The sequence below is a fragment of the Mangifera indica genome, chromosome 4 (genome assembly GCF_011075055.1).
Source record: "Mangifera indica cultivar Alphonso chromosome 4, CATAS_Mindica_2.1, whole genome shotgun sequence".
Lineage (NCBI taxonomy): Eukaryota > Viridiplantae > Streptophyta > Magnoliopsida > Sapindales > Anacardiaceae > Mangifera > Mangifera indica.
The window spans coordinates 15,429,954-15,457,423 of record NC_058140.1 but is presented as its reverse complement, the minus strand read 5'-3'; the positions used below and the strand labels follow the sequence as shown (position 1 = coordinate 15,457,423).

The window sequence follows — 27,470 nt, the reverse complement described above, 5'->3', positions numbered from 1 at the left end:
ATTTTAGAACAAGAGGACCAGATTAAAACGTTCACTAATAATGTATACTGCCCATGCCTTGGAATATTTTCAAAGATTCTTCTGACATTCAATTTATTACAACATTTAATAATATACTGTAATATTCAAATTTTAATTATACTTTACTAATATTTTCTTAAAATGATATTTTTTGCTACCTCTTCACCTGTAATTTTGAGATAATCCAAAAATTGATGTTTTTATGAAATGGTTGGAAATGGTTAAGTATGAGTTGGGAATGAGTTAATGGCAAGTAAAGTGGTAGGAGTTTTATCATATAAATAATGTCAAGTTGAATTTTGTTTATTAGGTGGTAGAATGAGGGAAAAGATTTGCGGATCTTTTATCAAACTTGGCTAAACTTGATTGTAAACACTTTGTTTAATTATAAATGTTCAATCAAAAAACATTAACAAAATTATACAGTGAAAAAACCTTTCAATCTTGGAAGTGTAAGTGGCCCGTAATCTATTGAAGTTTTACCCAAAGTATAAACATTTCAATAAACAACTAGCAATTAGACAACTCTCACTTTACAATTTATAAAGTGAAGAATTCTTTCCAGATTAAGATAACATTTATACTCTTATTAAAATAAACCTACTAGAATTTTACGACATGATATCATTTTGAAGTTTTATGTCGTTAGTAAAACTTTCAACACAACACTACTATGGCAATTAATGAAACAAAGTAATGTAATATGACGAATAACAAGACTGCAACTGTGGCAAATGTTGTATACCTAGCCTCCAAATCCATTTTTTTTTCCATATATACCAAAAACGAAGAACTCAACCACTGGTGATTATACGTTACGAGTTAAAATTAACGCTGATTTGTAGGAAAATCTGTTAATTGAATAATGTCCTTATGTGAGCTAAGTGTTATCAAATATACAAAGGTGACAAGACAAGATTTAATACTACGAGTTACGAGTTACAAGTTGTAATTGATACTTGGACCAGAGAGCATGAGATAGTAGGTTTTTTGAAAATTTGAGATGCCAAAGAGGAGAAAAGTTTTCATCATCGATGCACAAGTATGAGGAAGTTGAATGTTCAAGATTTTGGTAATAGTTCAAGAAACTAGAGATAGAAAAGAGTTTCAAGACATTAAAAAGAATATAAGTTTTGACACACCAGAGAGAAGAAGAGTTACAAATGTTGTAATAGACATTAGAGAGGAGAAGATGTGAAAAGAGTCCAAGAGTTAGGGTTTGAAATTGAACACAAAATCGAAATCGATTTTTAATTGTTTTCAAATTATTTTTTACAAAGAAAAGTGTTTTTTCACCTATTCCAAACTTTTCCAAATTTTTCTAAAAAGCCCTCATAACATTTTGTGCCAATCGAGGTATTTCAATTTTTGAAATGTTTAAAAAATGCAACTTCCTGATAACCTATTAACAGTAAGACGTATGCATGTTAAACATACTAATATAACACTTTATGATTAATTGGTCAATTACAAATGAATTTTAAGGTGCATTTGATTCGGATAATCTTGTATTATTAAAATTAGAAGATCATCACAAAATAGATTATCTTGAAAATTAATAAATATAAATTAATATTATGTTTAGCTAGATTGATATGTATTAATAATTATGATATTTGTTTGATAGTAATTAAAAAATATTAATTTATTATCTTAGTTAAGTGTCTTGTTAAATTATATTTTTTAAATAAAAATAAAATTATAACAAAATTAAAATTACATTGATAATATAATTATTTAATTATTTATATTATTTACTATATCAATTTAATAATAAATTAATAAACCAAATAATATCTATGATATAATATTAAAATAAAAAATAAATTATTAGAATAATTTCCCGTTCCTTTAATTTATTCAATAAAAAACCACCTCATCCTACTGAAATTTGAGTGGGAAATTAGTTTAACATGTGCAAGTTCTTTACCTGAAATGCTCAAATTATGAAACTTAGCCTCTTTTGCCAAACTGATTTGTTTTGTCATGTCCAAACTGTACTAGACCCTGCAACAAAATATTTTTGACTGTCAAAAACAAATCTGGTGTCTGCCACTAAAAGGAACATGCCACCTACCTTCTTGACAAAATTCTTTAATGCTTACATAATAAACACTTTATATTCATATAAAATAACAATAATTCTCCCATAAGCATTTAAAATTTTATGCAAGTAATTTACATCCATACAAGTAATAATATTTTGACTGTTTTACAATGTTGGATCTTCTCTCTAATTCAATCTAAACTTGTCATAAAAGGCCAGTTCAGTATGAAATGGTGTCCAAAATGCATTTTTTTTTTCCCTGCATCAATTCTTCTCTGTATAATATTACTCCATCTGAATCATTACATCATAAGGCAATCGATCTTTTGGATCAGTCCAGCAACGGATCCAGACAATTCAACTCTTTCTGTACAGCTGGTGACACTACAAATCCAAATTACACTGTTGACAACCATCAATGCAAAAGAACCCCATGCTCATTAACATTGTATAACTATAAAACAAAGGTATTGTACCTGTATATTCAGTTTTTTACAAAAGCTATTTGATACTAGGCCCTCAAGTATTGTATGTGTTTTCAAAGATAAACGATTCATAAATAAGAAAATAAAGTTTGTAAATTTGAGAATATAAAATGTAGCTATGAGGATTTTATGTACCAAGCAGCTTCCTCCATCCGGCATATCCTAGCAGGAGTATGAAAAGCAGAACAGCAGCAGCAGTTGTGCTTCCAACAAAGATTCCAAATATGCCATCAATTTTATACAATGGAAAAGGGATGTTCATCCCAAATATCCCAGTTATCAAGGTGTTAAAACCTATAGTTAATGATGCAATGGCCAATATCTATTGGAACTGGATGAGTTTGTTACGCTGGTTGTCAAGTTGGATATTCACATAGTCTTCCGTGTCATCGATATATTCACGGACCTGCAAAATTGAATTTAAGAAAAAAAAAAAATAATGAAGTTAACTTTTGTCAAGCTACCAAAAAAATTAGATTGCATTTAGGTGCTACCTCATATCAACCACAAATGATTCCACAAATCCGATATCAACTACCTAAATAATCCTCGAACTAAAAATCTTGAATTCTAGTTTATGAAAGAGGGTGACAGATATTCCTGTAACAATTAAGAGGAAATTACTCACAGAAAGTATCCTGTTGCGTGTTGCATCTAGCTGCATAAAGTAAGCTTCAAGCAACATCTCCAAATCTTTGACATCATTATCATCCATAAAGGTACTTGTCACCAAACTTCCACTCTTGCTAGAGCTAAGTCGATAATGATGAGGTGCTCTAGCAACAATACTATTTGAAGCTGCAGCTACTAGCAAGGCCTCAGCTTGCTGATTCTGGACGTGCTTCCTTGTTAAATATAATTGTGCCATATCTTCATTGTCATCTAGTAAATGCTCTATCTCATCCCTCACCTGACATAGAGAGAAAAGTGTTTCAATACAAATGATTAACAAAAAGACAATGATGCAGATTCACCAACTGACAACTGTAAGCATGCAAACAATTACACGATAGAAATCAAAATTTTGTTCTATGATATTTCCAGCCCAATACCTGATTGGTTTAATTTTAATAAAGGCGAATCCAAATATTAAAAAACATAACAATAAGGATTATGACAACACAAAATTATGCAAATTAAATAAATCTTTTTTGAATTGGTGGATGTTCTGCTGCAATTGTGATTTATTAAAACATAAAAATAAAAAAGAAAAATCATATTTTTGTTTCGTCCTAAACTGAAGAACTCTTCGGTTATAACAAGTCGATCCCATGAAAACAGAAACTATGAGAGCTTCTACAGTGTAAAAGCTTTCAACAGCATAAATATCAAAATCTCAAAATACACATACAAACTTATGTGGCATGATGTGACTGGAGGAGTAAGAGCTATAATAAATTAAACAAATTCAAACAAATCATTTAGCTAGTTTAATTTAAAATAAATCATTTGGCAATCATATAGCAATGAAATACCAGTTCCTACGGAAGAATTACATAGAAGTTTGCATATGTGCTACATTTTTATCTAATCCTGTATGGTATCAAACATGCTTGTCTAGTAGCAATCTTTGAAAAGAGTGGTATACATTTTTAAAAAATACTTTGTAAACTTTCCAAGACTGCTTATACACTCCAATCTTCAGGGAACTCTAATAATATATTATCAGTAAATTCTAGAGACCATATAGCAAAGCAAATAAAAATCTATTATACTTTGGTTAAAAAATATAAAAGTTTTTTATGTCTTCTTGGCTTCAATGAAATAGATATCGAAAACAGGTTTCTCAACAATAATTCAATTTGCTCCCAGTTGAACATAGAAATCCCAAGACCACAGGAAAGCCATTTCAAAACAATGGCAAGCTGCTACCAAGTGCCTTATGTGAGAAATTAGAAATATTATTAACACTGATTCTCCCATGTAAAAAATCTTGGTAGTGGTAGACAGCTTGAAGGCATGAACTAGTGATATTTTACCTTTTTCCATCCTTTTACCAGCTGCTCCACCATATTCATAACCAATGATTAAAAAAAAAAAAAAAAGATTGTGAGAAGAATTACACTCTGACTCTGACATTATGGTATTACACCACAATTTTAACCTTCACCATGAGGAAGCAACAAAAGATCATTCTACCATACTAATCAACCAGAAATAGGTACAATAAAGAATTACATGAACCAGGAGAAGCAAGCAAATAAAATTCATCAAATACCTTTTGTACACGTGCAAGTAGACGTGTAAGATTGCTTTTCAAACTTTGCACATGTTCAAGATTCTTGGTGCTAACGCTTCTTGCCAGTTCATCCAATACAGGGTAAGAGTCTCTCTCAAGGTAAGCCACACTCAAGCCCAAATATGTACAAACAACCTCTAATGCAATCTCCAGAACCTGAAACTCAAATGGAAGCTCGTTCTGTACACCTTCAACAGATTCTGGAATAGGTGACCACTTTTCATGCGTGGAAACCTGCAATTCAGTATCTTGCATGTCTGCAGCCTTTGCTCCAGATGGAAGTTGTTGCCTAAGCTGATCCACAAAAGCAAGCACTTCCTGGCGGAGAGGATCAAGCAACAGCACTTCTTGAAGCGTAACTATAGCTTTTATGAACTCCAAATTGATAACAATGGCCTTCTCCCTAGCTGCAGAGAGTAAGACAGAACACACATAATTATCAGAATCGTTCTCATCAGAAGCAATGTGTATAATTCAAGTAAAATATTAGGCAGTAACTCACTGGAAACCACAGATATATAAGTAAATATTATAACAAAATGATAGACTATCCTCAAAACTTAAAGGAAGATTTTGGAAAGATGAAGCAAAAAGGCAAATTGATATGTAACAATGAGAGTGTTAAAACTGAGATCATGGCTATGCTGATAATAGAATCCAATGCCACCTTTGTAGTTGTTTGTACTGCCATGCAAATCACAACCAAAGCAAGAATCTTTACAAAGAGACTAAAAGACACAATAGCTACCACTATACATTTTATTAAGCATATTACAAATTATACAAGGTAACTAGTATCCGTATAAAAGGGTGAACAATCTCACTAGACGCCATTATTTAAACTATCACTCAACATGCAAAATAAGATTTAGTGTAACCATCAAAATAAATTGGCCAACTCAACAACCGAACAATGTCCAACTAACAACCAAGTGTATCATATAAAGTCCACCTGAATAAACCTCAACCTTGTCTGTTGGATAGTCAAAGTGAGAACTTCCCCCTGATTTGACTAGCCTTGAAACAAAGAAAACTAGCGAATTCATATGAAATTAAAAAAAAAAAAAACAGAAAATTTTCACAAATTTAATCAATGCTCGGAGACACCAAACTTCCCCAAAGCAAAAATCCACGATGAAAAACTCCTCAAAGTCAAATTCAGTCAAAGTTTCCAACAGGAGGCATATGATTAAGCAGAATTTTAATCATATGATACAAGATGAAAACTTCCACATCAAGAAAAATGATCCCAACACTTAAGTCCTCCGAAACACAATAAAACCTCAATTTGGTAAATCATATTCCCTCCATCAGCACAAACAAACGACAGAAACTGGCTCTTCTAAACCTCTTAATCCCTCAAAAATTACTAAAATAAAATCACTTCTTAACCTCAAATTCCTCCTCTCTCTACATTCGCAATCTAAAACCAATCAAACAAAAACTATCCTCACAAAAACACACAAGAAAAATCAAAATTTTCGCAAAAACAACGGATCATATCAATATAATTCACCACACCAGATCAGAAAACATAAAACAATTCACAAAAAAAAAAAAACTCACCATGGATATTAGAAGAGTGAGAGAACACAGGGCCAAGAATCCTCAAATCCCTCGCCGGAATTCCCGCGCGTTCGATAATAACACCCTTATCACATTCAACAATCTCCCATTTTCCCGAGAAATCAAACCTCATCCACAGCCTCGCTTTCTTCTTCCCCTTTGCCGCCACGGCCGGCACCGACCCACCACTGATCATGCTCTGAGCCGAAGCACCCACCGAGAGGAGCGGAGGCGGCATTGGCGGCGGGGGGCCACGTTTCTTTTTAAACGACGCCGGATGGAGCGAAACAACAAAGCACCCTTCCCCATTGAAGAGAAACGATAATGATAATGAAGAGGTTTGTACTTTGTTTGTAATTAATTCGTTTGTAAAAAAAGGGTAATTTTCTATGTTTTATGAAAACGAGAGGCCAATGAAGGCCTCGACGATGTGAAGGAGGGTACGGGTGGTGGTGGTGGTGGTGACTCCTGATGGTGATAATCCTCTCAAGTTCCATGGATTCGCCAGGCGTTCGTTTATTTTGGGGTGACAAAGTAAGGGAATCAAATACTAAGGCTCATTATGAAGCTACTGTTTTTCATAATGTATGTTTACTCCATACTTTCTTTAATTTATTTTCCTTCCCCACACGCCCCCCACTCCCCCCCCCCCCCCCCCCCCCCCCCTCCTGCTGTATGAATTTCGAAATTATAAATTCACTGACAAAGGTCACAAATACTTCTATTCCCCTTACCTTCACCTTAATTTATTTAATAATTTATCCATTAAAAAATAATTATTTTAAATACAAACAAAATAAATAAATACGGTTTTAATGTTTGAATACAATCTAGATAAAATAAAAATTAAAAATACTAAAATCACTCGTCGCTAATCACTGTTGCCTTACCAAGGCCACAATCCACCACCATTCTGGCCTCAATGGCGGCGTCTATGGCGACCAACGGCTTCAGGAATTCCATGCGAATTCCCTTATATCTCCTTTCTTTCGTTGTGGTTTTCTGTCATCTCTTGTTTGTTTGTACCGCACGGATCAGGTTTTTTATTTTTATTTTTTATTTTATGTGTTTGTTTAGAAAATAAAAGTGGCAAGGGCATTTGATTTTTTTATTTAATTTACAGAAGACTTTTATCTGAAATTACTGCCTTGCCCTTCTTTTGTTTCATTTATAACAGAGAATCCATAACGTTTGGGTCGGAATATATCGCAAACCTCGGGGGTTTTACAGACAATATGAACCTCTTATTATATAATATATGATGTGAAGTTGAAATTAGAGGAAGTCAAAACTCATTCAAGGGTTCCGCAAAATAACAAATACACCCAATATTGTCCGTTTCATAACAAAGGATTGGGTTTTTTTGTTGTTATCTAAACCTCCTAGGTACAAGATGAAATAAGGGGGCATTATTTAAAAATTAGATAAGACTCTTGGCATTCTGATCTAACTGCATTGTGCCCTCGAAAAATTAGTCCCTTTTTTGTTTCTTTTTTGTCAAGCAATGGACAGACAATGCTCAAAAGAATTCCGAATTACAAAATTCTGTTAGGAATAATTAATGAAAGTAAGATATTATGAAAAGGTTGATGTATCCATAATCCAAATCAGTGCACAAAAGGTGGGCTGAAAATCAGTCCATTACAATCTACATTCTGCAAAACTTACAAAATTAAATCCAGGCATTCCAAAATTCCACCAAAATCCTGGAACATGGGAAATACATTAGATTAGAAAAGAAACTATGTTAAGATGCAGAGAGTGGGATAGGCTTTACAGCGCTTTGGATTCGTTGAAAGGCTGTTCTTACTCTTTCCTTGAGGCCTTCATTTTCACTCTCAACATCTCCGCTCTGTTTATCAAGATGCGCCACGTTCCCATCAACACTAATCGTGAGCTTTCCATTCTCTCCTAATTTCACATCTCCAAAGAGTGACACAAGCAGTGCATGAACAACCTTTTCTGCTTTCTTCCCGCTTTCTTCCTCGGATTCTACAGCTTCAGATTCAATGACTACCTTGGGGATCTGTCGACTGATATTTAGAACAAGTGCCACTATAGAATCTGATACCATGTCACTAATAGGATCTGAAGTCCAATGCATTGAAAGATGCTTCTCTGAATCCTGCTTCAGAGTTACTCGATCATGCACTCGCAAAGTAGGAACCCCAGACTCCTCATCTGTTGATGACTCAACACTCTCGTATATCTGTTCAAGTCGGTACTTTACCACACCAAATGCACCAGAGTAGGGGATAGTAATCCTCTGAGTGACATTTGCTGTGGATAGCTGTGAGAATATGTGGAGATCATCAGGAGCCATAATCTGATAAGTGAATCCTTTCTTTACAAGAATACCACTGACCGTATCACCAACTTCTGGAGTTTTCTCAGCCAGCCTTCCGATGGTTTTTGCCATTTTCTCTGAGTTAAAATACATTTCAACAGACTGACAATTCTTTGGGGTGATAATTTTGGTGTTACAATCAGCAAACTCAGTCAGCAGCTTCGTTTTGAGCCTCCCCATTTCATGTGATTCACCATGAACAAGAATTATGTTGGGAGGCATGAGCTCCTTCAAAAATGTACTAGTCTGAGCATAGTCTGCATGGGCAGAGAAGGATATGTAATGGACCTGCATGTTAAGCTGAGCTGTGAGACCATTCATGAGAGTGACTTCTTTTGGTTCACTGATTATGGTTTTTGCCAATGTCCCCTCGACGACATAACCTGGTAAGACACAAGCATTTTTCTTGTCAGAGCACCATATGTCAAATAATTGTCGTGACAAGCCACTCTGAAGTCCACCAGGGCTTGCCATCACCACTGATGGGCCAACATCATTGAAATCCTCAATGCTGTTTAACGGTGAAATGTGCTTAAACTTGAAGGGGTTTGAGTTTGCAAACTGGTTGCGAATCCTCTCGTTCATGGAAAGGATGTATGTCTGATAAACAGCCATACACTTTTTGGCAAGTGGAGAAGCATAATATATTGGAATATTGTGGAGCTCAGGATGGTTAGACCAATAATCATCAAGGATTAGGAGAAGCTCTTGAGCACGACCAAGGGCAAATGCTGGAATTAGAACACGGCCACCATGAGAAATAGTTGTGTGAATAACATCAGTGAAGCGCTTCTCACGAATGTGACGTGGTTGATGCAGCTGGACACCATAAGTGGATTCGATTATACATATATCAGGGGAGAATTGTGGGAGCTCAGCAGCACGAAGATGGCGATCTTCTTCACGAGAATAATCTCCAGTATAGAGGACTCGTACACCTGCAATGTCAACCATAAACATGGCAGCACCAAGGACGTGGCCAGCAGTATAGCACCAGAACTTAATGCCATTTACCTCCACAGTTTGATGAAAGTCAAGAACCTGGGGTCAATAAATAAATATTATTATCACATTTATTGGTAAGATGAATAGATATGATAAAATGATAGGAAATTAAAATTAAAAACTGACATCTACATTATTGAAACTGTTGTGGTACTGCACCAAATATAGAATTAAAAACCAAAGTTCACAACAGTAAAAGATTTGAGGAAAATTTTATGAAAATCAAATGTAGGTCTACAGATATGGAAACCAAGTATTTGAGAAAGACCCAAGTCTGCAGACCAAAGAAAATTAAAACATGCAGCACAGGAACTACTCACTTCAATTTTATCCATGGAGCGATTGATGTCTTGCTCATCAAACAACATATCTTCAACTGAAACTTTGCTCACTTTCACATAATCTGTCAAAAGCAGCTTGTATATAGCCTTTGTTGCATGAGTCATAAACACTCTGCCTCTAAATGTGGTCTACAAAAAATTCATATATATTAATTTAACTGAAGTAAAATAGAAATAATCTTGTATTAGTACAGTAAAAATGTGACATACCTTCTCAAGAAAATAAGGTAGGGATGCAGCATGATCCAAATGAAAGCTGCAAGCAGAGGAACATACAGTCATCAGGAGTTAACATGACAATGTATATTTGAGAGACAAAAAGAAAGAGCTATATCAATTTTTATCATCGAAGATAAAAGTGAACCCTGAAATCTTGCAGCTTAAGCTAGAAAGAAAAGTCAATTTTTGATTAATTTAAAGCACTACTATATTTCTTAGGCTGACAAACATACAAAAGAAGAACTGCTAAAAGATGAAGCGATACTACATAGAAGGAGAATAAGAAAGGAAAAATGATATAGCATAAGGTTAGATTTTTGTAATTAAACAACTTTTTGAACTTAAATTAATAGTTAAAGCACAGATCTACTAATTAGATTGAATTTAGTGGATTTCCAAAATAAGGAAAAAATTTAAAAAAAAAAGAGCCAAGAAATCCCAATTCCACCTTTTATTTTACTCAAAATCTGTTGTCAGGGATTGTTAAGCTTATATTTAGAGATACAAGCTCTTTAAAATTTATTAAAATCTTTATTTACTTGCCTCATATGTAAAACCATAAACACAAAGTGCAGCCGATCAAGAAACCAACTAAACTTGACCTTACTCAAATCTTGGACCATATCATTATGATGATCTTAGCTTAAATCAAATCATAAGCACAAAAAATATTCTAGAAAACCCCAATTTCATCCCTTAGGAAAAGTTAACTGCACAGAAATAATGTTCTAGAAATTCCTTTGCATCATGAAATCTAGTAATATTCATAGATTTGAATTGCATCAACATCCCAACATCTGATTAATGTATTTAGCATAAGAAAAGAAAAACAAATAGAGAAGTGAGTACTTACTGAGTGATGAGAAGGACGTCTATTGTTGAAGGATCAATCTCATCAAAGTAAGGCAAAGCTGCCATGCCCGAGTAAGCAGGATGAATTCCACAGTCAAACTATCATCCATGCCATGTAAAAAAGATGAAAAAATGGCTTTCACTGAGAAGAACAAAAATAAGAAAACCAACTTGCAAAGACTTCAAATCTAAAGATTTGACATACCAAAATAATTTTCCCCTTGTAAGACATGTACACACAGGACCGTCCCACTTCATTACCAGCTCCCAAGGGGGTTATAGTAAGCTGATCCCCTTCTCTATTTGAAGGTGCATCCCGCCTTTTAAGTGATGGTGGTTGTCCCATTGAAGCCATTTTTTAATTTGAAAAATATTCAAGCCCCACTACAAGGTATATTCAAGAAATTGTATTTCAGCCATCAATCACAAAACCAACTAGAAATGAATTAAAATGCATTCCAAAAACATTTCCAGAAATCACAAGACACTGCAACCTCATTCTAGTAGAGTTCAAATTGAACTTCCAGTTTCATACTGAAAAAATATGACAATGTAATCAGACAAAAGCAATGATATACAACAACATCAAATGCATCAGCCTTCTTCAGGTGGCCATGTCTCTGCCTCTACATTTCATTGTATGCATTGAAACGAGGTGTTAATGTCAGCACTAAAAATGCATTTATAAAAAAAAAACAAAAGCAAAATCCCATCTCACCCCCCCCAAAAAAAAATATTCAAAACTATGCCTATAAAGACCAGATACCCACTTCAAAAAAGAGTCCTGGCTTGTTCGATCCAAACTCGAATTCGAATTCAAGTTTGGATCAAAAACCTAATTTTGTGGGTGTTTGAGAAAGAGGGAGAGAGTAAACCTCAAGCTGCAGAGAGAGTGAATCTACGAGTAGTTGAGCGAATGGCTCAGGAGCAAAACGTTGGTTTGTATTGAAGAACTTGGTTTCAAGAAAATTATTTATGTAATCGTTACTGCCAATGGAGATTACGACTATAGACTTCGATAAATAATCTGAAAGCGATTCTGGGTTGTTGAAATGGCTTGGCAGCTCTGACTTCACAGTCTTTTCGAACAAATCAAACTGTTCTTCCAAATGTAAACATTTCCCCAGCAAAATAGAAATTAATATTGAAGAATTTAATTGTTTAATTTTATATATTCTATATTATGCTTGAAAAATAAATAATATTTAATCGACGAATTAAACCAAACCCTCACCCACCCCACATCATACAAAAAGTGAAACCCAGTAAACTTTGTGTGAGATTCAGTGAAAAAAATGAGAAAGAAAACTATGAGGAGTAACTTACCGTGCTAAAAGGTTTTCTGATAAAACAGAGTAGAGAGGGCAAAAACCCTAACTTGGACAAGCTTCGTTTCCCCGCCTACCTCGCGGTTGAGTTACTTGAGTGGTGCAGAGGATGAACCATTGTGGGCCGATTGCATTAAAGCCCACAGACCATTTGAAACAATTATTGGCAAAATTTTATGCAACTTCTCAAAAGTTTAGCTTGAAAATAATTACTTAATGATGATCAATTTCTTTTCATTTTATATTCGAACAAAAATATTATTGTGGGTCTCTTAAAGATATGTAAAAATTTGAGAACAATGTTACCATAATAGTTTCAAGATTGATATCCTCAAAATTTAAGAATTTGGTGTTAAAAAGAGTAATCTTTAAAGTTGTTGGCAAAATGACATATTTATCAAAATTACGTATTAAAAATATATATACATAATTTTATTGTAAATATATTACTAATTAGGGTATTAATGGTTGTGGTTATTCAACAATGCTAGAAAAAAGGAAAATGAATTTACAATATCATCTATTAAGCTATATTAAATTCCATCGATAAAATAAATTATTATTTTTTATATAATTTAAATATAATTAATCACAAGATATATTATTTATATATTCAAATTATATACACATAATATTGTTATCCAATGTATGACCTATAAGTCCATCCATTTTTTTTCTCTCTTTAACATATCATCCGATGGTATTAAAAAAAATCACTTTCCTCCCCCGCCATTAATTTTTACTAAATAACAATACTACCACTGCAACTCATAGAAAAATTAAAAGGCCCAATTTTTTTATCCCAAAAATTCTTAAAAATTACATAAAATTTATGACCCCAAAACAAATAAATCCTAGAAAATTAAAGAAACATAAAAAACAAGTGTACATGATTGGCGCTTTTTTTTTTTTAATTAGAGTAATTAATTAAAGGTTTCAAGTGAATGAGTAAACACAAAAAAAAGGCATGAAAAACATTAAAGCTCCACCTTTGGCCATGGCAGAAATCTAACGAAAAATCAAACAAATTGAGTGAGAATATATGACTCACATTTCAAGCTTTTCTCAGGAAATATTCATATAAAAACAGAGAAAGAGACAAGAACTAACATCTAATGAAATACTCTTAACATTACAAAACATTTTCCCCTCAATACTTCTTATTCTAAGTCCCTTAAAAATCAGTTTTGCAGGAATTCTGAGCAGCTGTATGAATCTAACCAAGTATGGATAACTAAAAGGTTTCCTCTAAGAAAGGTGCACAGACGAAAATGCTATGATTACGCCTGCTCGCAAGGGCTGAATGTTGGTTTAAGGAGATAATACACTGGCGATCCCTAAATGATTTTAAATCTCCCCTGTAAAAATAGTTTGATTCCAAGACCAAGAAAGACCAGGCCAGGCTGCAGAATCCAGAAATAATTTACCTGCATTATAAGAACTTTCAACTTGTTAGTCATTTATAATCAAATCTATTTTTCTATTCTAAGTTTTTCACGTTGCCATTCTCAAAATGAAAGATTTGACTGCAATGGAACACAATTTTTTTTTTTCCCTCAAGAAGCAAAAGCAGATAAAGAGAATATAAATGGTACCACCCAAGCTGCATCTAACGAAAGGAATGAACTTAGCGAGCTCAAGAACTTATCAAGTTTTTTTTCCACTTCGCTCCACGTTTCTTTATCCAAATATGTTCAATTTGAGATTCAATTATCTCACCAAGCATGGAATCAAACACTATGCTCAACTAATAGTATGTGGTCAACTCAACCTCAATCAATGAACAACTTTTTCTCTTATAGTGTGTGTGTGTGTGTGTGTGTGTGTATATATATATTAATTTCAAATTTGAGTTGGCTAAGCTAGTGTGGAGGCCTTTCTGGGTTATATAAAAAAAACTACCCTTCCAACCTGACAAATAAACAAAAAAAGATGGTCTTAACTCACCCGCTGTGATTATCATTTATGAACCTCGGCGATACTCCAACTGCTTTGTATTCTCTAGTAGCACCTGCCAAGTGATTCAATCAATATTCGTAATAATTCTTGCAAGTAATTACCAAGTATGTTGTTTAAGTAATTAATGAAGAAAATAAACAGAAGAATACCATTCGCAATGATTAAAACACATAGGTCCCAGATAAAAATCAAATTAAATTCACAAGACAATGAAAATTATGAACAGATTAAAAACAAGTTCATACTTCTCGAATATAATTTGCTACTGCCTTGCAGCCTTCAGTTGCAAGTTGCATGACATCTTCAAATGTATCAGTTGGTAACTTAGCATCCATCTGTGCCGGAAACAAATATGAGAGTTGTAGGAGTAAAGATTTTTCCAGATAACTTGAAAACTCTGCTAATCAATGTATAAATAAACCTCAATGATGAAGAAATTCCGGTACACAAACAGAAGGACACAATGTCAACATTTAAAATTACATTCCACACTTCAAAAACATTGCAAAACTGTACCGAAAACTAGAATGGCAAAACTGTTCAAAAGAACCTAATCAGAACCGATATATATTGTTCAACTAATTGTGATGAACAGATGAAAGTTCAGTTTTACTTCGAAATTATTTTACAACCAGTTAGCGACACAGCATTAATGATTCACCAACGGATACCAAATTCATTAAAGATCTAACATGACAGCCTGAGATGAGAGTTTGGCTTCAACCTGGCTAAAAGATCAGCATTAACAGACAAAAGAAAGATTAAAGATTGTAGCAGAGAGACTTCGTGCCAACTGAAGCAGATGCCAATACCGTTTTAAACCAATGTTGGATAATGGAGGCACCTTCTTTTCACTAATTATATACAATGTGAACCAGGGTTTGTGAATGATAATTTGTCAAATGAATTTCAAGTAAGGATAAACATTCAGTTCTTTGCAACTGCATGTTATATAGATGAAACCCAACAGTTTATATGAGCCAAAAGAGGCAATTTTATTAAAAACACTACATGAACCAACCTCCATACATCTGAAATTTGAAACTATAATGCAAGACTCAAAACATTCATAAGCATAGTCAATAACAAGAAAAAGAAGAATGTCAGACAAAAACCTGAAGAAGAGTAACTTTGTCCAATGTAGGTAGAATGCCTACAGTGACATCGGGACCCCCCGCACTATCTTCAACATAATTTAAATCTGCCCACATCACAAGTCTTCAGTATAACAATCAAGTTCTACAAGATTTAATACTATACCATATAAAAACTAATTGAAAAAACAAAATCATACTGCTAGAAGAAAATGATAAGGTAAATGACCATACCAAGAAGAGGGGTACCATTGAGGTATCCAGCACTACATGAAGTAACAATATCATGCATTGGAATCCCAGCATCTGCAAGCGCCAATGTTGCAGCATTAATACATGCAGATCGAGTTCCTGCAGACAACAAGTCCCAATTCAATAAGAATTTATTTTTCATGTTTCATTAGGAGTTGTTTAGGATTAAATGGAACAACTAGTTCTACATGATTTATACTGCCTAAGTCTCACTATTGCTGTCTATCAATAGAGGGAGCAAACAATGTCACAAATTCAGTGCGACCAAAAGACTGATCCAGTTTGGGTTAATCCAGTGAAGGGCGGTGACTTAGCAACAAAGAATTTGAGGGACCCAAAGAAACAGGGCATGGTGAGATAGGGTAAGACATTTGAAAATTTTACTTCAGCAGAATATGTCAAATTGTATTTCCTATTAATCTCCTAAAACTGATTCATACACAATTACACATAGATGAGCTCTTATGTCCAGATATGTTTCTTTTGAAAAAAAAAAAAAAAAAAGCAAAAGTAAAGGAAGTCTACGGGTCCACCACAACCAATTGTGAGACAAAGGTAACCTCAAAGAAAGTCTACATGGAGCAATTACACTACCACTTTAAATAGAATGATATAAGCACTACACTACTCAACCAAGTTCAGTGAAATCTAAAATTATTTTTTAAAGTTTCCATTGTATTAGCTCAACTCAATGAGCCTTTTTCTAATCTATAATTCAAAAAAGAATATAAAAATGAAAAAGAAAAAACAATTGGGTGGGAGAGGGGCTGATGGAAATTACACAAACACAGACTCATTAGATTGAGGAATGACTTACCCCCATCTGCTTGTAGAACTTGTACAAAAATATCTATCTGCAGAATCAACAAAGAAATGCTCAGAAAAAGCAATACCATTTGGGAACTACAAAGGGTTCCCAGTGATCTGCAAAATACCTGAGAACGAGGTAACAAATTGGTCAATATGCATGCTTCCATTGTCTGACGAATAACAAGAGATATCTCTGTTGATCGCCTAGGTGCACAACAAAAATAATCATGTATAAATCAAAAAAATATACTCCTAAAATAACATTTATCAGTTAAGTTGTGCAAAATGTGAAGGAATTGTTCAAAACAAAACACAGATACATCTTCTAACGGCTATAGAACTCATTGCTAACAATAAGCATGGGTTAATTCCTCCACTAAAAATTTACTCTTTTTTGAATATTCTTTCCAAAAACCCATAAATCAACCATCATTTAGGCATAACCCAGTGAACCTCAGAGAAAAAAATAGCCAAAGTCTATCCATATTCCTATGCATGTGCAATCAATTTTCCACCCAATTCAACAGATGGTAAGCAATTTGTACAATGATGCAAATACACAGAAATTAAGATTTAAAACATATCAAAGAATTTAAAGAATATGTTTCAACCTGTCACCCCTCGGTTTTCTCATACGATCTCCAGTACTAAAATTAGCCATGCTATACTCACAGCGCACCTGAGAAATATATAAATACAATTGTTTGGAGTTTCAAATTTTAAAAAATTAAAAATTTTATTGAGAATGTTACCAGTGCTTGGTCAGTGATTTGCTGGCTCCTATTTTGAACCTGAAAAACACAGTAAATTTCTTACAGAATGAGCATCACTTATGACCTTTCACAGAGAGAGAGAGTGAGAGAGAAGGGTACCTCTCTAGGGCCATAGACTGCAGCAATGACTTTTGTGTTACCCATCTCAAACATAGCAGAACTAGAAATTGCATGGCAAAGTAAATTAAAAATGAAAGTAATCTGGAAAAAAATAATTAAAAGATAAAGTGGTGGTTTACCCATCTGCTTTGGCAACGACACCAATCTCGGCTCGTAGTTGCCTCATCTGGGATTGTTGAAATGAATATAAATCTAATATTGGAAAAAAAAAAGTCAAAAAGGAAGCATAACGAGAAGAGGAAAAAGATTTATACTTCCATAGGTCGGCGACCATCCAATCGAAGTCCTTCAGGGCTTACATATTCCATCTCTATCAACTATGTGAGAGTGAAGAAGAGATTAGGAGGGTTATTTTCAACTTCACGAAATTGCTTTTCAGCCATCAATCACAAAATTGACTAGCAATGAATTGAAATGCATTCCAACATCAAATCCAGTAATTACAAAGATAAAGTAATATGTAACATCATATTTATAATATGCAACCTCGTACCAGTAGAGTTCAAATTGAACTTGCAGTTTCATACTGAAGAAAATATGACTATGTAATCTAACTTCCATTACCAGAGCATGACCTGATGTGAGCATTCTTCTTTCTTAACACAAAAAAATAATCTAATAAATTAATGTCTTTAGGGAACCATACAATTAATGAATTAAGCTAATGCCTTAATGGGACAAAACATTGATGATTGGACATTCTTTAATACAAAATTTGATACTGAATACACGATAGACTAAAAATTTATGCATTTTGTTAGTATATATAATTCACGGAGACATAAACCATATAATAGTAGAAGACCTGTTTTGCAGCAATTTTCTGTAACAATATTTCACTTCTCAGAATACAGCAATCAGACAAAAGCAATGATATACAATAACATCAAATTTATCAGCCTTCAGGAGGCCGTGTCTCTGCCTCTACATTCCATTGTATGCATTAGAACGAGGTGGCAGTAACAGCACCAAAATGCATTTATTTAAAAAAAAAAAAAAAGCAAATTTTCACCTCTCAACAAAAGAAAAAACAAATATTTCAAAATTATACCTATAAATACCAGATACCCACTTCTCATTCTACGCATTTTATTGATAATTTCCAAGAAATTAAAGCAGAACTAAATCGGGTTCTTAAAATATTTGACGACTAAAACGAAACTATCATATCATACAAAAAGTAAAACCCAGTAAACTTTGTGTGAAAGCGACAAAAAAATAGGAAGAAAAAAGTGAGAATGAGAGGAGTAAGTTACCGTGCTAAAAGGTTTCTAATGAAACGGAGAAGAGATGGCAAAAACCCTAACTTGAACAAGTTTCCCTCGCCCGCCGACTTCGCGGTTGAGGATGAACTATTATGGGCCGATAGTGTTAAAGCCCATTAACAAAATTTTATGCAAATTCTTATAGTTTAGTTTGAAAATAATTACTTCATGATCAATTCTTTGTGAATTTATTTTCAAACAAAAATACAATTTTAATAAGGCCAAAGACTTATTCCCTCCTAAAGTATCCTCTTTCACCCATTTCTTACTCATTATCTCTCAACAACCTAAATATTCATTTATAAATTATTAAAATTAATTAAATCTATTAATTCTAAAAATAAAATTACTTTTTTATCAATAATATTAAAAAAAAAAAAACTTCAACCTCATTTCCTTCTTTAAATTTTAAAAATTAATAATTTCATTTCAAATTTAAGTTTTAAAAAATTTATGTTTTCCCCTTACTAGGTCAAAGTTTTTTCTCCGATGACGATTTATCTCCTTCTTTTAGCAACAAACTCTTTCCTTTTTCTAACAATAAAAGTCTTTACTAAGAACAAGGACAACATCTTCACTGATGTTCATCAATATCAAACTTCGACGAAGAGTTTTTGTTAAAACTCGTCTAATTCAAGTCTAAGTTTAAACTCAACTCCAGCATTTGTCCACATAATGATTTTTGCTACCACATATTTAACAATAATTACAATCTTTTCCGTTTTTACCAGAATAACAAATAGCACAATTCCTCTTAACACCTTGCTCCTTTGCTTTTGTAGTGCCACTATTAAGGTCAAATTTCAGAAATACAATAGCAGTTGCAGCTAATTCAATTAATGAAATGATCGGCACTGGGCCTCCAAAAAAGGCCCAAAAAAAAAAAAAAAAAAACAGAGTTAAAGCAAAATATTACAACCGAGGTCTGAATATCTTCAAAACATTTACTTCCTCCAAATGAAGATTCCAAATCAGAAGCTGGCACAGCTCACTATTTTGTCATATTTATAGAGTTAATGTTCAAGGTGGAACACATATTCCGTCAAGCGCTGTAGTTTGCTGGGATCTAGTTTCTGCTCTATCCCGTTTGGCTGTTTCTTCACGGTTAGCATTTGAGAAGCAGGGTCCAAATTCCAACCTTGCTGTATTACATCTGCATCAAATGAAAAGCCACATTGAGATATAATGTTTTATATATGAATATATATATTCAGCATGTGAGCATTGCGTAGCTTACAGCACCTTATAAAAGCTCAAATACAGATAGCATTTAATGCATCTAAAGAAATTCAAGAAGCTTTCTGGAACAAATAAACCTAATTTTCTTGATCCAAAATTACTTGCAGAAAGTCTTACCCGAAAGCATTTTAGCAGATTATGTACCAATGCAAGGAGATATTATGAGAAACATCATAATTCGTATAGTAAAATTGTATGATTGTACAGCATAAATGTACAGCAAACACAAATATATAATCACTTTCGGCATACTTAAAAATCAAACATATCATTATCTTTCTCCAAATGTAATTATTTTAAACATTCCAAAACTAATATAGTTTTAGATCAGTTTCTTAGGCAGTGAATTTTTCATCTTCGAAAGCCAACAGTGGGCATAAACCCAAACCAACACGATGAAAGACGTATATTTGGTGCCAGAACACCCCTCCATCATGTCCTGAATTAGAAATGCTTCAATTCAAAATGCAAATTAATACAATGAAATTATTTATCTTGGGTATTTGTCATTGGGGTTCTGATTGGTGTTAACTCTCTGAATTGTCATAAAAAGTCTTCGGAATTAAACTCCAGCAGTTTAACTAGAGATGCTAGAATAATGATTAAAATGATATTATCTCAACCAATGATCCTATCCTTTATGGTCAGTGCATAGTTTTGCCAAAAGACATTCACTAGGACTCTGAATCTGGGACTCTAGTTTTATATTAGTGAGTTCACTGACCCTCACAACTTTCCAACTTACAGTCAACTAATGGCATTTTGAGAGTTCTTCCATCAATTCAGATAGGCTGACTTGGGGCCTCATTTCTCTTTATGCATTGTAAACAAGAAGGTTCTGAGATTATGAAACATGGTCTACTCATTCTCCAGTTAAACATGAAGCCTGCTTTCGTGTCCCTGCACTGTTTTCCAGTTCAATTTTTCATGTTTTTTCAGCAAACAGAGAGATTATAATTTAACCAAAGCATCAATAGATCCTATTTAACTCAAGCATCATCAAGAAAAAACATAAAAGATGTAATCATATTGCTAGGGTTACTGAGCAAGTGAAGTGAGCAATAACAAAATCTTACAATATGTGGCATCCTCCTCATTCATTCCCAAAAAGAGAGCTGTGTCTTGGACGCTTATAGTCGAGTAAGCAGACACCAATAGCTGAAACATCCTCTTTGTGTAAAGCTCTACAAAAGAGACAAAAACAGACTTTAATGGCACTGTGGTGCTAAACATATTAACACATCTTAGGAAGATTCAACAGAGGAACAAATTTCACAATTCAGTGAGCAATCAGACAGCCAAAGAATCTAGAAACAAGCTAGAGAATAATTATTAGAAGTTTATACAAATGCTCTGCTTCTTCAGTAATCATACACTTTGTCTAGATAGTGTGATCAGTTGCAGAATAAATTCCTTAAAAGGTACCATGTTCCCCTTGCACAGTATATTCCAGTAACTTTGCTAAACACTGGGTATTTTCATGATTCACAACATCTCTTTAAGATTCATACCTTTTTACATGGACAAAAGGAGGTTTTCTTGGAAGTAATTGAATATCCAGAAATCAAATTAGAAAGTTCACGCTAACACAACATGACAATCATAAATAATCTCTTTAATGGAAATAACAATAGTGACGACTTTCAATATTGCCTATGCAGTTTTCCTCTGTAAGATCTTTCAAGGGTCATGTCAGAGCTAAGTTGACAGAATTCAGTACTTTTATTGAAGATTATACAATAATAGTCATACACTAAAGTCCTGAAATACAATGTATCCTGTTATTTGTTATATTATATATGGTGAATAAAAGACTTAATCCAAGTATACTAATAGGAACGGTCAATTAAGAAGTGAAGTCCTCAATCATCAATGATTGAAAGTAATGCTTAACATATATCTTTACATCACTTTTGTCGCTAGTCTAGAACAATATACTCAATTAATGCATCAGCAACAAGAAATATTGTCTATGACACTGGTATGAAATGTAGACTTAATTTAGAAATAAGCTCCTTGTTGGGCTAATCCACGCATAATTGACTACAGTGGCCTAGTTTGTGGGTTTAGTAAGTGATAGATGGAGCCTTTGAAGAGGAAGAACAAGACAGGTATAGGGTTAATTAATATGTCTTTTTATCTTTTATATTTTAGGAATTATTTTTCTATTAGGGCTAAGATTATATGCCTATATTTTATCATTTTCATTTGATTTGATTGCTATCTCTATTAATGTGATTGTCACTCTTATCATGTTAGCCCAAAAGCAGACCTATTCACATTGAAAGAAGTTGATAATGAATTCAGAATAAGACTCAGGGAAGAAATTCATAGAAACAATACTTTTATCAATTATTCATTGACGACTAATTTCTCAATAAATAGGAGGTCTCTTATAGGCTTAAACGAGATTACAAATTATATTTGCAGAGATAACAATCAAATTAGATGAAACTAGTAAAACAGAAAAGAAAAAGGCATATATTCTGTTGTTGTGAAAGGCGAGGCTTTACTCAAGGCAATGTGGCCATTGCCTTGAGTATGGTCAAAGCAACCAGAGGTTCAAAAGTAATCACCTTCAGTGTTTTTTTGCACTGTTGGAGAAGCTTTATGCACAGGAAAAATAGCCTTTTATTATCACCTAGGCTATCTCTGACAAGATTTGAGAGTTACTAGTGATTTCATGACATTTTCTAGCACAATGTCAGGCTTTTTAGCAGGTTTTGGGCACTTTCTAGTCGGATATGAGGGTTATTGGCAATTTCTAAGGTTAGCAATGAGATTTTAAGATGTCGGATAAATCACCAACAAGTTTTGAAATGGTCAAGAGGTCAACGACGAGTTCTAAGGTCGCTGAAGAGGTTGTCGACAAGTTCTAAGGCTGCTAGAGAGGTTTCTAGAGATATGCAGGGTTGCCAGAGAGGTTTCTAGATTGATTTAAGGTTGTTAAATAGGTCGTCAGTCACAGACCCCTTATATGTCATCATAGAGGATCTAAACATGAAAACTAGTTGCTGGCCAATTTTTTTATAGCAGATGTAGTAAAAATTTATATATATTTGAATGGAAATTGAAAATTTTAATAGAATTTTGTTAATCACTTTAGGTAAGGAAGCGATGTCCTCAGCTCGCCTTTTCTGCCTAGGTAATAGGATCCCCTATCGCCTTTTGGCAATTTTTGACTTTGACAACTATGATATATTCTTAATCTTAATAGACATATAAACTCTAAAATACATAAAGACAAAGACTAAATACCATATATCTATCTTGTTATTCCTAAATTAATCTTATTTGTTCTTCACTCTTATGAATGTAACAAAGTTAGCAAAGTGTTTTTTGAGTGCAAGAAGACAATGCAGCTCCAATTGTTAAGTTGTTTAGATAAGTGGTCCTTATTTGTACGTGATATGGTTTATCACAAATTTTTCATTTGGTTTTGGACTTAGAAAGGTTTTGAACTGATTTCCAAGATATAATTTTCATATGTTGGACTTAGATCATACCATTCAGGCTATGTTGAGTGCCTTTTGATTAGCTTAACTAATTCTTTCGAAATATTATACGTGTTCAAAGGTAAGGTTCTATATGAAGTACTAGAAACAAAAGGTTGTGGCATTATCTAAAATAAAATGGTATTTGCTTAATTCTACTGCCAATATCACTTTGTTAACTAAAGCATACAAGAGGTCAGGCCAGCAACCCCGGTTGAATCTTATTTGGTAATTATTTTTAAGTGATTCTTGGAAACCCCACTAGTTTGATAAGATTCCTTACAAGGTAATTCTCAAAGTACAGAATTCTATGTACAAATCAAACCAATCACATTTATCTATTTCATCTGTTGTTTCTGATTCATGATTAAGAGAATTAATAGAAATATTGAGGACAAAATTAACAAGCAAATGACCTAGGGTTTGTTTGTCTTGGGTTGAATGTAGTTGTTTACACTTTGTTTAACTTAGAACAGGGAGGAGAGAGATTAAAATGGGAAAGACAAACAATTTGAATATATTTAGTCATTTTGTTAACAGTTAGCATAAAAAGACAAATTCAAATGGCTTATCATCCTAACCGTTAACAAAATAATAAAATAAATATTCTGCTTTTGTCTTTTCTTTCAAGTTTTAGTATCCCTCTTTTGCTTGTTCTGAAACAGTTTTAAATTTAAAACATTAAAAACTGTAAATGAAAGCATTCTACACATGCTCCGATGAAGCAAAAACAAAAACAATAAGTTCAATACATAAACAAAGAGCCCCTTAGCTTCCTAAACTGAATCATCTCCCAATTGAACCACTTATAATTCAGCAAGTAACTGGAGACTTAATGTTGGATTTGATTTTTGCATAAGAGAGTGAAGTAAACACATTAAGGAAAAATATAAAAGCAAAGATTTAACTTCCTAAACTCAATAATCCTCAAATCAAAATCAAACCACTTATAATCCAACAAGTACCTAGTGATTTAAAAGAAGAAGAAAACCCCTTATAATTGAACAGAAATATCAGTTACTATAATCAAAATCTAGGATTGTGTAAATTTGGTTTGATGAACTGAATCTCCAAACTAAAAGCCAAATCAAATTTGTGCTCAAAACTGAAGCCAGCACTGGACACAAAAATATAGAACCTCAATATCGGCCAATGTTTAATAGCATATTCTATATATTTACATATAGTTGCAACCAACCCCAACAGTAGCAGAGATGAGAAAAACTTCAATAATAAACTGCGTTGTTTCACTTTAAGAAATTCCATTTGAGTACAATAAACCCAGAGAGTAAAGACATAGTTATCACCGAGAAAGGACTGAAGATTAAAAACAAAAATGACATCCCACACATATATGCTTCTGTCTATCAAGAACAAATTTAACAACTTTTGACCTACATTCACAGAAAGATGAAAAAATGCTGCAGCAAAACAAATGATTAAAAAAAGCAACCTTCACCATTACAATCTAAAACAATCAATTTTTAAATCTTCCTGTTATCATGCTCCATAAAACAATAAAGGTAGTTATACACCAAGTCAAGAAAATATTTTTATTTAAAAGAAAAACTTACCTGAGAATGCATTAACAAGATCCTGTGCTTCTTGACTCCATTGAAAGCCACGAATGGACTCATAAACACCAGCATAGTCTCGCGTCCAGAGCTTCTGCCCAATACCCCAAGCTGCAACCACTTCCGGCTGGCTCTCTTTGATTCCAACCGGTATGGATTTCCAAAGGAACCGTGCGCTGTTACTGTAATTTCAAATTCACAGTTGAAATAAGAACGGGTTTTTATTATGAAAATTTTCTTTAAAATGCAAAAAATTCAATAAGTAGTAAAAATTCCCAGAACATATTTCAAAATTTGACATAAATACTAAAACTTACATATCATTGACATAAATGTGGCCTAGAAGATGGATAGTGTAAGGCCACTCGTCTTGAAAATTAATGCCATCAGCAGCAACCTAATTGAGAGAATAACCTAAATTAAGGCTTGTTGAAACGTGTATAAAGAATAGGTGAGGCAAAGTTGGAGATTTACCTGAAGCATGAGTTCATCACAGATATCAGCGATCTTTTCGAATGATTTCGAAACTAAAGCTTGAGTTAGAGAAGGAAATTCCATGGCTTTTCTGCAATTTTCTTCCACGATCAACACACTATGTATACATCAATTCAAACAAAGGGTTATTAATTAAAGGGCTTTTAATAAATTAGGCGTTTTTTAAGAGTGATATAAAAATATGTATACTTAATTACCCAAAATTAAAAAATTTACACAAAATTACCAAACTACATTCACACCCAATATATGTAAAGAATTTTAATTTAAAACATGGACTGGGAATTCCGGAATGCATTCTCAGGAATTCCATTCTTTCTATTTGAAATGAGTATCTCTACCCTATCTGAAGGACGGAATTCCGAGTCATAAAAGCATGTATACTCTTAATATGTTAGTTAATTTTAAAAATGTTTTTATTATATAAATATAAAATATGTTTTTACCCATCACTGAATAACTCTAGTATCTTCCAATATCTTAAATCTTTATACTTTAAATTTTAGTTTGAAACCATTAATATTACAGAATGGAACAAAAAATTAAATATATATAGCACTTAATAATGTAAAATACGGTTAACATGCAATGTTGCTAGTCACATAATATAAATGATAAGCATGAGCATAGATATTTCATTTTGAATTGTTGATTTTTCCCTAATCAATCAACAAAATTATCATAATACTCTAATTATATTGAAGTATTAGCCATTAGTATTTATATTAAAAAAGATTTATACTTCCATAGGTCGGCAACCATCCAATCAAAGTCCTTCAGGGCTTACATATTCCATATCTATCAACTATGTAAGAGTGAAGACAAGATTAGAACAATTGAGGCTGAGGGCTAGTTTCAGCTTCACAAAATTTCTTTTCGGCTGTAATCACAAAACTGACTGGAAATAAATTGAAATTCATTCCAACATCACTTCCAGAAATCACAAAGATAAAGTAATATGTAACATCATATTCATAATGTGCAACCTCATACTAGTAGAGTTCAAATTGAACTTCCAGTTTCATACTGAAAAAATATGACTATGTAATCAAACTGTCATTACCATAGCATAACCGTATGTGAGCATTCTACTTTCTTTACACAAACAAATAATCTAATAAATTAATGTCTTTAGGGAATTATACAATTAATGAATTAAGTTAATGCCTTAATGGGACAAAACATTGATGATTGGACATTCTTTAATACAAACTTGATACTGCATACACAACACCCTAACAATTTATGCATATTGTCTGCATATATAATTCACAAAGACATAAACCATAAAAGACCTGTTTTGCAACAATTTTCTGTAACAATATTTCACTTCTCAGAATACAGCAATCAGACAAAAGCAAATATACAACAACATCAAATGTATCTGCCTTCAGGTGGCCGTGTCTCTACCTCTACATTTCATTGTATGCATTAGAACGAGGCGGCAGTAACAGAACCAAAATGCATTTATTTATTTTTTTAAAAAAGCAATTTTTCACCTCTCAACAAAAGAAAAAACAACGCTTTTAAAATTATAACTATAAATACCAGCTACCCACTTCCTATTCTACGCATTATATAAATAATTTCGGAGAAATTAAAGCGGAACCAAATCGGGTTCTTCAAATATTTGACGAATTAAACAAAACTATCACCCCATATCATACAAAAAGTGAAACCCAGTAAACTTTGTGTGAAAGTCAGCGACCAAAAAAAAAAAAAGAAAGGAGTAAGTTACCGTGCTAGAAGGTTTCTGATGAAACGGAGTCGAGAGGGCAAAAACCCTAACCTGCACAAGATTCGCTTCCCCGCCTACTTCGTAGTTAAGTTCATGAGTTGCGTAGAGGACGAACTATTATGGGCCGATTGTATTAAAGCCCACAGACCAATTTGAAAGAAGTATTGGCTAAATTCTATGCAACTTCTTAAAGTTTAGTTTGAAAAT

The 27,470-nt window shown here is 33.3% G+C and overlaps 4 protein-coding genes across 10 annotated transcripts; all 4 read right to left on the bottom strand.

Annotated features, from left to right (window-relative positions):
• Positions 1–1,883: 1,883 nt before the first annotated feature.
• On the bottom strand, positions 1,884–6,941 carry LOC123213300 (magnesium transporter MRS2-4-like). Of its 3 annotated transcripts, none has more exons than XR_006501685.1 (5): positions 6,359–6,941; positions 4,772–5,199; positions 3,182–3,463; positions 2,689–2,959; positions 1,884–2,028 (listed from the first exon to the last, which is right to left on the bottom strand). XR_006501685.1 is itself a non-coding variant. In XM_044632702.1 (4 exons), exons 1-4 carry the CDS (start codon positions 6,594–6,596, stop codon positions 2,876–2,878), a joined length of 1,032 nt encoding a protein of 343 aa, XP_044488637.1. In that variant the 5' UTR covers positions 6,597–6,941; the 3' UTR covers positions 2,488–2,875. The 3 variants fall into 3 exon arrangements, 1 of the variants encoding a protein (XP_044488637.1); XR_006501684.1 differs by lacking the exon at positions 1,884–2,028 and adding an exon at positions 2,130–2,452; XM_044632702.1 differs by lacking the exon at positions 1,884–2,028 and having other exon boundaries at positions 2,488–2,959.
• A 965-nt stretch (positions 6,942–7,906) lies between these two features.
• On the bottom strand, positions 7,907–18,740 carry LOC123213793 (cleavage and polyadenylation specificity factor subunit 3-I). Of its 3 annotated transcripts, none has more exons than XM_044633371.1 (6): positions 18,715–18,740; positions 11,328–11,506; positions 11,124–11,221; positions 10,262–10,307; positions 10,031–10,180; positions 7,907–9,746 (listed from the first exon to the last, which is right to left on the bottom strand). In XM_044633371.1, exons 2-6 carry the CDS (start codon positions 11,475–11,477, stop codon positions 8,106–8,108), a joined length of 2,085 nt encoding a protein of 694 aa, XP_044489306.1. In that variant the 5' UTR covers positions 11,478–11,506; positions 18,715–18,740; the 3' UTR covers positions 7,907–8,105. The 3 variants fall into 3 exon arrangements, with proteins under 3 accessions (XP_044489306.1, XP_044489305.1, XP_044489307.1); XM_044633370.1 differs by lacking the exon at positions 18,715–18,740 and adding an exon at positions 12,449–12,603; XM_044633372.1 differs by lacking the exon at positions 18,715–18,740 and adding an exon at positions 11,998–12,267.
• Positions 13,479–18,852, bottom strand: LOC123213794 (exosome complex component RRP41 homolog). Its single transcript, XM_044633373.1, has 13 exons — positions 18,715–18,852; positions 17,713–17,775; positions 17,578–17,624; positions 17,438–17,498; positions 17,318–17,356; positions 17,177–17,244; positions 16,691–16,769; positions 16,573–16,609; positions 15,738–15,854; positions 15,525–15,610; positions 14,655–14,744; positions 14,398–14,461; positions 13,479–13,877 (listed from the first exon to the last, which is right to left on the bottom strand). The coding sequence occupies exons 2-12, from the start codon at positions 17,764–17,766 to the stop codon at positions 14,414–14,416; spliced, it is 726 nt and encodes a 241-aa protein (XP_044489308.1). The 5' UTR covers positions 17,767–17,775; positions 18,715–18,852; the 3' UTR covers positions 13,479–13,877; positions 14,398–14,413.
• A 619-nt stretch (positions 18,853–19,471) lies between these two features.
• On the bottom strand, positions 19,472–27,421 carry LOC123215111 (COP9 signalosome complex subunit 8). 3 transcript variants are annotated; one of them, XR_006501953.1, is made up of 7 exons: positions 27,264–27,421; positions 25,505–25,622; positions 25,348–25,427; positions 25,031–25,212; positions 21,039–21,146; positions 20,708–20,867; positions 19,472–19,876 (listed from the first exon to the last, which is right to left on the bottom strand). XR_006501953.1 is itself a non-coding variant. In XM_044635170.1 (6 exons), exons 2-6 carry the CDS (start codon positions 25,586–25,588, stop codon positions 19,737–19,739), a joined length of 594 nt encoding a protein of 197 aa, XP_044491105.1. In that variant the 5' UTR covers positions 25,589–25,622; positions 27,264–27,421; the 3' UTR covers positions 19,472–19,736. The 3 variants fall into 3 exon arrangements, 2 of the variants coding, with proteins under 2 accessions (XP_044491105.1, XP_044491106.1); XM_044635170.1 differs by lacking the exon at positions 20,708–20,867; XM_044635171.1 differs by lacking the exon at positions 20,708–20,867 and having other exon boundaries at positions 25,505–25,595; positions 27,264–27,415.
• Between the last annotated feature and the right edge of the window lie 49 nt (positions 27,422–27,470).

What these genes read in the sequence shown, in the direction of transcription:
- LOC123213794 (XM_044633373.1), bottom strand. Translation starts at nt 17,766, where the DNA reads ATGGAATATGTAAGCCCTGAAGGACTTCGATTGGATGGTCGCCGACCT. An exon ending in ATGGTCGCCGACCTATGGAA is followed by an intron (nt 17,625 to 17,712) that starts GTATAAATCTTT and finishes CAACAATCCCAG; the next exon opens with ATGAGGCAACTACGAGCCGA. An exon ending in AGAAAACCGAGGGGTGACAG is followed by an intron (nt 16,770 to 17,176) that starts GTTGAAACATAT and finishes TTGTGCACCTAG; the next exon opens with GCGATCAACAGAGATATCTC.
- LOC123213793 (XM_044633371.1), bottom strand. Translation starts at nt 11,477, where the DNA reads ATGGCTTCAATGGGACAACCACCATCACTTAAAAGGCGGGATGCACCT. An exon ending in ACAAGGGGAAAATTATTTTG is followed by an intron (nt 11,222 to 11,327) that starts GTATGTCAAATC and finishes CATGGATGATAG; the next exon opens with TTTGACTGTGGAATTCATCC. An exon ending in GACGTCCTTCTCATCACTCA is followed by an intron (nt 10,308 to 11,123) that starts GTAAGTACTCAC and finishes CTCTGCTTGCAG; the next exon opens with CTTTCATTTGGATCATGCTG.
- LOC123213300 (XM_044632702.1), bottom strand. Translation starts at nt 6,596, where the DNA reads ATGCCGCCTCCGCTCCTCTCGGTGGGTGCTTCGGCTCAGAGCATGATC. An exon ending in TACTTGCACGTGTACAAAAG is followed by an intron (nt 3,464 to 4,771) that starts GTATTTGATGAA and finishes TCTCTATGTCAG; the next exon opens with GTGAGGGATGAGATAGAGCA. An exon ending in CACGCAACAGGATACTTTCT is followed by an intron (nt 2,960 to 3,181) that starts GTGAGTAATTTC and finishes TCAATTTTGCAG; the next exon opens with GTCCGTGAATATATCGATGA.
- LOC123215111 (XM_044635170.1), bottom strand. Translation starts at nt 25,588, where the DNA reads ATGGAATTTCCTTCTCTAACTCAAGCTTTAGTTTCGAAATCATTCGAA. An exon ending in CACATTTATGTCAATGATAT is followed by an intron (nt 25,213 to 25,347) that starts GTAAGTTTTAGT and finishes TTGAAATTACAG; the next exon opens with TAACAGCGCACGGTTCCTTT. An exon ending in TGAGGAGGATGCCACATATT is followed by an intron (nt 19,877 to 21,038) that starts GTAAGATTTTGT and finishes CATTTGATGCAG; the next exon opens with ATGTAATACAGCAAGGTTGG.